The sequence below is a fragment of the Habropoda laboriosa genome, unplaced genomic scaffold (assembly GCF_001263275.1).
Source record: "Habropoda laboriosa isolate 0110345459 unplaced genomic scaffold, ASM126327v1 scaffold143, whole genome shotgun sequence".
NCBI classification, from domain to species: Eukaryota; Metazoa; Arthropoda; class Insecta; order Hymenoptera; family Apidae; genus Habropoda; species Habropoda laboriosa.
In genome coordinates this window covers 2707919-2717924 of record NW_017100404.1, presented here as the reverse complement: position 1 = coordinate 2717924, position 10006 = coordinate 2707919, and the positions used below count along the sequence as shown (strand labels likewise).

The window sequence follows — 10006 nt, the reverse complement described above, 5'->3', positions numbered from 1 at the left end:
TAATTTACAGAGTAGACACAGATCGACGTATAAATTTCACTAAGTGACTTGCATCGGCTCTTTTCGTTCCTCTTTCTCAATTTTTTTTCTTTTTTTCGTATACCTCCTCGAGATACCTACGTTCCGAGACAAGATTATAAAACTGTCCTCCCTCCCCGCTGTTCCCTCCCCTCGTCAATAACCATCGCTTTAATGTCTTTCTCGTGGCTGAAAGTACAAAGGAATTATCAGCTGTAGGTACGTTTTCATCGAACGTGTAAAGGACGATCAAACGTCATAATTCGTAAAAAAGAAAGAAAGAAATTTCGTAAGTACGAGTATAAAGAAATTCCCAGGGACATTTAAATTTTAAAATACCAGGAAGGAATAATTGAACGCTTACGATTTATGGGTAGAACGATTAAGTGGAAATGTATTCATTGTATTCGTGACAATTTGTATTACTTTACTGTACCTTTGCCTTACTTTGTAATTTTTTTGAAGGATTGTGAAAAATTTGATCGGAATAAGGATAATCGCAGGAACATCCGATCAGTCTGTAGTAACTCCTTTCATAGTTAACATCTTACTACAAAACTACTGGGTACAGTCTTGTTCGAAAGTATTAACACAGTTTGCGAATATGAAGCAAACATCCCGAAGTGATAATGATCAATAACAGATATTGATGAAACTTTGATATACAGTAGTACTAAGAAAAATATTTGACGCTTATTTTTTTTTTTTATCAGCAATTGTACATATTAAGGGGGTGAACATCGCTGTCAAATATGAGGGTAATAGACATATTTGATCAAATTATTTATTATTTCGTACATTTCAAATTTGTTGCTGAAAAATTTAAAAACAAAGTCAATTTACTATTCGAGATATTAGACTAAATATATTTACTATCTCCAACTTCGAGGGCGATTTTCAACCCTTCACTGTGAATAATTGTCGATTCAAAAAATAGGTGTGTAATACTTTTTGGAAAACAACTATATACCAAAGTTTCATCAAAATATTCCCTGCAAGGTCCAAAAAACAGATTTCAACTCGTACGTACCACTTTTGCTCGCAAGTAGAGCTAAATCCAGCCAAATCGTGTAATACATTCTGCACGAAGATAACGATAGCTCGAATACTTGTGAACATCAGTGTACATCCTAAAAAAGTGAAATAACATGGCGTCGTAAAGAGACTAGAAAAGCCGTCAGAAAAGTGGCGAATGAACGCTTGCATTAACAGAACACGATCAGGATTTATCGCCGGTGATCTTTGCCATAAACGATAATATAACATTATATACCGACGGCCGTGGCCGGTTACTTTTAATCTATCGCGGCTGATGTATTAATTGCGCACGATTGTGACTTATAATCGCGCGGAAGGCTCTCCCGCCGCTTATACCCGCGCATCGGGGCCATCACGCTCCGAGGGTTTATTAGCCAGCGTAATGAAAGTGTCCGAATGCGTGAACGAGAATTTCCAGGAGCGAACGAGCGTGAAGAAGGTCCGTGGATACCTTTTCCCAGGAACTTGCGCACACCAGAGCCCCAAGGATCGCTCGAGCATGGAGATGAGAGAGTCCACGGTGCCGTGGAGAAGCCGGCCAGCCAGGCCGATCAGAACCGGCAAAAATTGGCATATCTGCATAAACCGGCACAGCCATGAACAAAGATTGTAGATAAAGATTGCACATTTTTTCGCATAACTTCGTATCGTTCAGCCGTGACCGACGCAGCGGCGACGACGACGACGACGACGACGAAAAGAAGAGAAGAGACGCTAGGTTGCGTACACGCGGACGCGTGGACGAATATTTACTAGAATGGCCGGGGCTTTTCGATGCACGAGTACGATAGACACGATAAAGGATACCAACTAGCACGGAGCGTCGATTTGCAGGTCGTTGGACCATCTCCCCCGGGCGATACCTGATAAAGCGATTTGATTATGGAGAAACGAATATCGCTTTGTGAAATCTTCGATATCGAGGGAGAGACAACGGAGATAGATTAGAAGTTTCGACCCTTGGACAGGTAGCGCAGCACTGTTTAAATTAATCAACTGACGTTTATTGTTGTGTTTGTAGGTTTTATTAGATTAAATGATAAGAATATCGAGGGGACAGAGGTAGATAGCAATCCATTGACGAGTGGAATAAGAATTGTTTTTAAATTAACCCTTTCCGGACGAAGGACTTGCTGATTACTTGTGCAACACGTAATTAGGTCGTTATTTCAATTTTTTCATAAGACTAAATCATCTGGAAATTTTTCTCAAATATACGTAAATGAGTTCGTGTTCACGTCAACTATTTTTATTATTTAAAAGAATGTCGGTGTACTGCTTGCGCTCGTAATGTTTTGTGAGCGCACATATGAGTCTATCGTCCTTACAGATAAGGATAATTTGATTTTGGAATTTCGGTATCCATTGTGCTCGTATTTTTTACTGCATTAAAAGACAAGGATATTGCTAGAATTTTGAGAAATATTTCTGCTTGATAAAAAATTGAACAAACAACCTTTCTGTTGGAAATGCAAGCATCTATAGAACATTCTCACGCGCCGAGCAAGCGTTAAAATCGAAGTTTCCTGTGCGATAAACAATTGCAAGCATATTGCAACAGCGTAAAGAAAAGGATCGGTAGGCAAGGCTACCATCCCCGACGTAGCCGGGAGGAGGGCCTTTTTCTCGGTTTTCGACGATGATCTCCCAATGTTGTCCCGAATTCCAAAGACAATGGAGCCCCTCCGGGGCAACCGAGGGAGGTCGAGCTGATCCTCGCCGTATCCTTGCACTCTCTTGCCTCTCTGCATTACATAATATCGAAACGACCTTGCGTTCCGTCGTACCACCTGCGGCAGGACTGCACACGTACACTTGGTATACAACTTCCGCTCGGAACCCTCTCCCTTTCCCACCTCCTCTTCCTTCTGCCTCTATCTTTGCCTCTGCGCCTCCTCTCTTCTCGATCCCTTTTCTCCACAAGTCTCTCTCTCCTGCCTCTCCCTCTATCCCATCGCCGCCGTTTTCCGTCTCTCTTCGACTCTCGCACTCGCGGCTGCATTCTCGTTGTGCCCCGGCGTGTGTGTCTGTGCCTTTTTCTCCTCTTACCACTATTTTTGCTTTCGCCAGAAGAAAAAGGGGCCGGTGGATGAATAGAAGGCGCGCACAAGGCAGCGAAACGAACAGGAGGAGGACGGCCAGCAACAGGTTTTGGCGGACAAACAGGAGACCGGGGAGAGTCGCGAGTCAAGACCTATGATTCACTTTTATCCGGCCCTCCTTTTTTCTCCGACTGCTGGACGTGGCGCGAATCAAAACACTCTCGATCCGGACGCCGCCGACGATTATCCAGAGGAAAGATGAAAGCGAGCTGGAGGAACGAAAGGGGATGCGTTCCATCGGGAGTTGAAGAGAAACAGGCGCAGGATATACGTACTTCGTTAATCATTTCGCTTGGAATAGCAAGCTAACTCTTCGGGCCAAAATGAATTGAAAAGTGTCCCATTCGTGGTCTAACTTTTCTTCGCTTTGATGACGATTTTACGCGATTTTTTTTCACATTTCATTTGATCAACCCCTTAACCTATGATTTCTTTTCTGACTGTGCATCTAAGCGTACTGAATCGGGTAATAGAAGTTCATCTGTTGCAGATTAATTATAGTTTGTAATTCTCAGTCGTAGGAATTGAAACGAAAGTTCGGATTACGATGGATTTTTCTTATTGATATAACTATTTCTCTCGCGTCTTCGCCAGAATCTCTGCCACGGGCCTGACACGTTGTTATAGGTTCAGGGGTTAATTCGTAGAAGATTTTCCTCGAGTAATTACGTTTACCGCACATGTAGCTTTCGATTAAATTCCAAACCGGAGTGGTGAACAATGTTACGGCTTTATTATGCGAGAAACACACGTACGTATATATGTATATCTGCTTGCTTTATTAGAATCGTGAGATGTAGGTAGTTTTATCGAACGAAGTAACCACTCGGTTCTAGAATTCCGCTTAATTAATTCGAAATTCACGTGTTTCCAGCCGAGAAGCATAATTAATCAATGACACGCGTTGGTACACGATCGCCGTTATCTACAGCGATCTGAATCTTTGATTCACATTTAGAAAGTTGCTTCGAACTGGTGGCGCGAGGAGATTTGCCACGAGCAGGGGTGATTTTCATGCGACGCTCGCCACTATCGCCGGAATGATCTGTTTTACCGAGATTCCTGGTTTCTTTACTGGTTTATGCCACGATTCGCATAAAGAAGTTTTGCAAAGCGTGGAACGTTCGTTGTAGAAAATGTATCGATATCAAGTGTACGCTGTTTCTTTTCTTCTCGACGTTGTGAAATTAATCAACGACGGCAGAGTTTGTTGTGAAGATTTCCACGAAATGATCATCTGCAGAATCATCCGCGAGTATAGAGAAGAGTTTGAAATTTTGCGAAGCTAGTTCTATTCTATTACACTTCCTCAAAGAGAAAATCACGGAAAGCTGTTTCAACGAAGGATTTTATGGAAGCACCACGAGTCCTCATTCGCTCGCTAGCTTCCCTTGGATTATTTATTACGTCATTAATCAATCAGGTTTTTCCACGCGGTACTGTAAAGGGCAAGCAGATGCAATATGGAAATGAATGTAAATCGTAAAAGGCACTACCGGGTGGATGTTCACGCTGTAACCGTGAAACGGCTCGCAACAGTCGGTATATACGTGGAAAGTCCATAAAATGAAATTGTTGCAGTTTCCGGATGCACTCTAAGGACGCCTCGCAGGGAGCAGCGAATTGTAATGCGTTGCATCGATTGCGTTTCGGTTGCAATTGTTTAACGATCGACGTTACGAGCCGGCTAAACTTTACAGTCTCAAGTACATCGTACGCTTATTGCATTATTTATAAGTGACAGGAGCTGAGCTGTGTGATAAAGAAGATTAAATGTTTCAAACAACGAGACAATTTGTTAAGAGTTATCCACATTTTCCCGCCGAAATCATCGAAAGTAAGACCGACGAAAAATTGTTTCATCCCCCAATTCGATAACTTTGCGAGGTGAAATTAAATTTTATATTCGATTCGTTATATGAAAATTAACCAAGTGAAATTCTTAATTATTTCAAAAATGTACGATTAACAAAAAAAAAAAAAATATTTTCTACAAAATTATCGAAATGAAATTTTCGAACGGTGAACCTTTGGTTACTCAAGCGACAGCCAGTTTCCAGGTAAAAAAATCACATCTACCTGTTATCTCGAATATCTACCTTATTAGGGATCGAATCTTCTTCACCCCGAAGGAGCCAATAATAAAAAGCACTCGACGATCGGTGAAGGTACTTAAATAAACGAACCTTGCCGAGATTTCATTCGGTCAGATAGGACACGCACCTACCTACACCTGCAAACGCCACTTTCATAGCGCCCGCGACAATTTTATACTTTATCGCGTGCCCGCGGTTTAGTGGCAATCGCTATTCGAAGGCTTTACAATGTCTGGTTTACGGACTCTCGAACAGAACGCGCGCGGATTCACCCTCCGCGAACCATTCGTCTTCCTTCTTCCGCCTTTTCACCCCCCTTCGCTACGACTGCGAGCGTGTTCCTAGTTTACGATGTAGGTCATGCCAGGCCCGACAAAGAGGGAACCCGCAGAAATACCGTACGCGTAAAAACCGGTGGATCGATGTAGAATTGTAACGGCCGGCTTCGATGTAAATTTCGTTTACCGACAACGAGCTAGGGGGAGGAATTCGGTCCCGTTTTTATTTCAATTTTTATTTCACCCAGGAAAAAGGTATCTCTTAGTTAAGCTGTTTCTTAAAACGCGACATTTTTATGCTTTCGTGATGTATTCGAATGAACGTGAATTTGGGATGTTACGAACTGAGAAACTTTTATAGCGTTGCAAAATGATTGGAATGTTTAAAGGCATCCCTCGACCGAATAATTTTATTAACAGTATATTCTGTTTACAATTAAAAATTCTTACACATAAGGTTTTCGGGTAAAAAAAAGGGTACAGTTGAACGGAATTAAAAATTAACCGCACATAGATCGTTAAATCGTGCACAACTAACATCAGCAAATTAAAAGAAAAAGAAAAACGTATCACTCCAGCGTACAATCAAAGTGTAATTACCGAATAAGGAAATACCAGCCGTCTATTGTATCTAAAATTGATCCCACTTTCTCTATCGCGATCTTCCGTAAAACACGTACATTTACGATTCGTAAAATTGCTCCGGCGAAGAGACAGAGCCCGAAGCGGACGCATGAGAAATATATATATTAATTATACCGCACTCGTTAACGCGAGTGAACAGCGACGCTGATACAGCGCGAGTGAGACGAGGCCACGACCAGTGCATATCGTGACAGAGCGCAACAATATGACGGGGGAGGCGGTAGGAAGGTGTTTTACGAGCAAAAAACGTGACGCAAAAGAGAAACGTCGTTCACGGAGCGGCGTGGATCGTAACACAGCGGGGGCGAGGGCGGAAGGGGTGGGACGTCACAGACAAATTCACCAGAAAAACGTCGGACATCACAGGGATAAAGGTACAAGCAAATTAGCAGACGCGCGCGTCAAGGTACACAGAGACGAGAGAAAACAACGGCCTCCACCGCTCCCGCCCCCCTTAATCCACCCCCGTAGCGCGGGTAGCCCGGCGTGTGTCCCCTCCTTAAGCTCGGAGCGTGCAATAGAGCATACGATGCGTCTAGACAAAATAATGATTTGGATTTCAATACATTTGCATTCATTACCCGGGGGCACCTCTTCTGTCGCCTCCCTCTCGCTCACTGCTGTTCCCGTTTTCATCTCTGCCCCTCGCGACGATCCCCTCTACTATTCCGTTTCATGTCTCGCAGAGTTACGCTCGTTATCATACGAATGCTCTGCTCGTGCCGTCGGCGCTCGTTTCGTCGCCGTCGAAATGCGATGCGGCCGGACGAGTAAGCAGCACCAGCAGGCAGCAGCCAGGACCAGGCTTGCCGTCTGGCTTTTGCACACGCGCCGAGGTATCTGTGTGTCTGTTCGTATCTGTATACGTGCACCGACATGGTATCCCCGCTGTATCGGACGGGTCAATCAGAGGGTGGTGGTGGTGATGTGGCGGCAACAGGGGAACAGAGAGAAAGAGCGCAGGGGATGAGCGGCAGCAGCAACAGCAGCAGTCCGTAGTTTTTAACGCGCCGCGTGAAAAAGGCGAACGAAGCCGGATTGCGAATTGCAGCGGCGCAACCGTTCGGCTAATGAGTGGCCGCCGAGCATCCCCGCGTTTCCATGCACCTTTTGCATTGGACACACGTGCTGCACCGACCGGTCTGACGAAACGGGGAACGTCCCGTACACGCAATTGCCGATTGACGTCACACCGGGACCGCCGCCGCGGCGTGCTGCTAATACGCACGCGGAGACACAACGTTTCCCACCGTTTACATACCGCCCGGCATCTGGCGTCTGCTCGAACGTTTCCGCGGAGCTATCAAAGACGACGCGGAATTCACCGCAAAGATTTCGAATTTGATCGCTCGTGGGAACGCATTCTTCCACGTTTTTAGCTTCGAGCCACGAAAAGAAGCTTCTTTTACGTTGCATTTGAAGAATAATTTCAGTCTTCGTTGTTTCTATTGTGCGATTAGAATATAGGATTCGTAGAAGCGAAGGAACTTGAGATATTTGATCTCGGGCAAATATTTTGCCTGTTCTTTTTTGGTTTAGATAGTGATCTTTGAAGATCTTTGCCTTATTTTACGATTAGTGTAAAAAATAATTACATTACCACTTTCAATGAAATCTAATACAAAGTGGCACAATTGTATTGCAAAATTGATTGCTCTGTTAATTTGCATTTTATCGACTTATATTTATGAACGTGTATACTTGCATCTGAAGCATAAATTTGTGCAATGCCGCTTATCAGAACGTAAGAAGTAAATGTAAAATGAGTTAAAAATGTTTATGGAATCCAAGACTTACCGGTTCAGTAGGCCCGTTTCCTTCTTTCCCCAACGATTGTCCCTCGGACCAGCCCATTTTTGATAAAAGCTTGAATCCTCTGTTATCCTTCGCTATGGATCTATAAATGAAACGCATAACGCATTTAAAGTATTGCAGGAAGGAGTAAGAAACTCTTCTTTGATAAAAATGATTTAAGAAAAAAAGAAAATGATTGCTTTTAAAGTTTAACATAATGAATAAATTACTTACGTTTCCATTGAACTTTGTTGCGTTTTAGCATGATGATTCGAAGAACCAATGCACTGTCTTCTGCTTTGCGCTCTATCTTGATACCCCGACGCCACTTGACTGGCAGACACAATGTTGTCCTTGTCTACACCAAATTTATGTTTTAATCGTTTTAACTCTTGTTTATGTTGCTCTTTTTTGGAAGCTTTGTTTTCTTCTGCGTTATTGCTTTGTTGAACGAGTCCGGGTTCGCAATGACCACAAGTTTCATTTCCATTGTGAATATGACACAGTAACTTCGTAACACCAACTTGTATAATCGAACCATGTGAAATTTCGAAAGGTTCAGATTCCTGTTTGGCCACGGATAATCTTTTACCGTTCAAAAACGTACCATTTCTTGATCCCAAATCTATGATTTCGTACATTTTTTTATCTTCGTTATATACAAATCGAGCATGATGCTAAAACATTTAAGCTTTTTTTAAGTATTTTATACATATGAGTTTCTTCTTAAATACAGAAACTTTTATTCACAGTTACTCACTTTACTGATGTTTATATCCGAAATAACTACGCAATGATCACCTTCTCGACCAATTGAACCTCCCGTATACGCAACGAGAAAAAGACTTCCAACTTTTAATTTTGGTAGACTGGTTTCTTTAACTATAATTCGCATGCATGGTGGATAAATTTTTGCTATATCTGAAATGATTAATGTATTGTTACAACCAAAAATTAAATTATACATTTCAATTCGTAACATATATCAAATATTACTTGTAAATTTGTACTTAAGCTACTGATTATATTGTTATAATTAAAATTAATATGTCTGACTAAATATAAAACGAAATATTAGAATAAATTATGATTGTACTCATTTTATATGCTACTAAATCATTAGCCAATAAAATATGTCTAACTTTTGTGGCAAATAATATTTTGAAAAACAAATACAAAATAAACCTTGGTCTTCTTCATGGTCACTGTCACTACTAGTACATAATTCTGGAGTAATGTCATTAGAAATGCTGTCGTTATCGTTGCTTGAACATTCACCCTCCTCAAGTTCATCATCTTCCAACTGTTCTTCTCTTTTCATAAGTTTGCGTTTTTTCCCCTCATCCTACAAGAGAGACATGTGTGCATATTAAGCGCATAGGATAATTACCTAGAGCTTGACGCCTGTATTTTTCTATTGTTATGTTTGAAAGGCCGTTTATTAATTCATGTATGTCATCCGAAACCTGAAACCAAAAATTTTCGTCTGCGATCAATTTTCTTTAGAAATGCGTAACATAACGATAGTTTAAATTTAAACCTTAATTGCCTTTCTAGTTTTCTGCTCCTTCTTGCTTTGCACATGTGCAGCTGCTTCATTCATAGTTACTTGTGCTTGGCTATGGAACTGATATGTCCCATTAGTTTCATCATAATAGTAATATGTACCCGTATTACCATCATAATATAAACCTTGTTTCTGAAACATATTTCCTTATGTAATATACAATTTAATAGCAACAGTGAACAAATGTAAAAGTATATTTTAATAAATATTTACCGCATCATAATAATAGCCACTGTTATAATCATAATATAAACCAGAGGTTTCTTCATAAACAAAACCAGTTTGCAACAAAGCTGATTCAGCTACTTCTTTAACTTGTTGTCTAATACTAGCTGAAGTTTTATCATCGCTAATATTCCAATCTTGAGAAGATCCTTTTTCATATTCCAAAGGATTTGTTTGAGTCCCATAATCAATTAAAATTTTATTTTGCAATAACTTCTGATTTTTCTATATAGAAGTTAAAGT

General features: G+C 41.3%; 1 protein-coding gene across 1 annotated transcript in view; it reads right to left on the bottom strand.

The window, feature by feature from the left end:
• LOC108575338 (angiogenic factor with G patch and FHA domains 1) overlaps positions 1-10006 on the bottom strand; it is a 28981-nt gene that overhangs the window by 17992 nt on the left and 983 nt on the right. The window contains exons 2-8 of the mRNA XM_017938104.1: positions 9752-9988; positions 9512-9670; positions 9362-9437; positions 9157-9279; positions 8732-8892; positions 8206-8648; positions 7975-8074 (exon numbers count right to left, since the gene is read on the bottom strand). Of these exons, the coding sequence (XP_017793593.1) occupies positions 7975-8074; positions 8206-8648; positions 8732-8892; positions 9157-9279; positions 9362-9437; positions 9512-9670; positions 9752-9988 (1299 nt within the window). The remainder of the gene's footprint in view (positions 1-7974; positions 8075-8205; positions 8649-8731; positions 8893-9156; positions 9280-9361; positions 9438-9511; positions 9671-9751; positions 9989-10006) is intronic.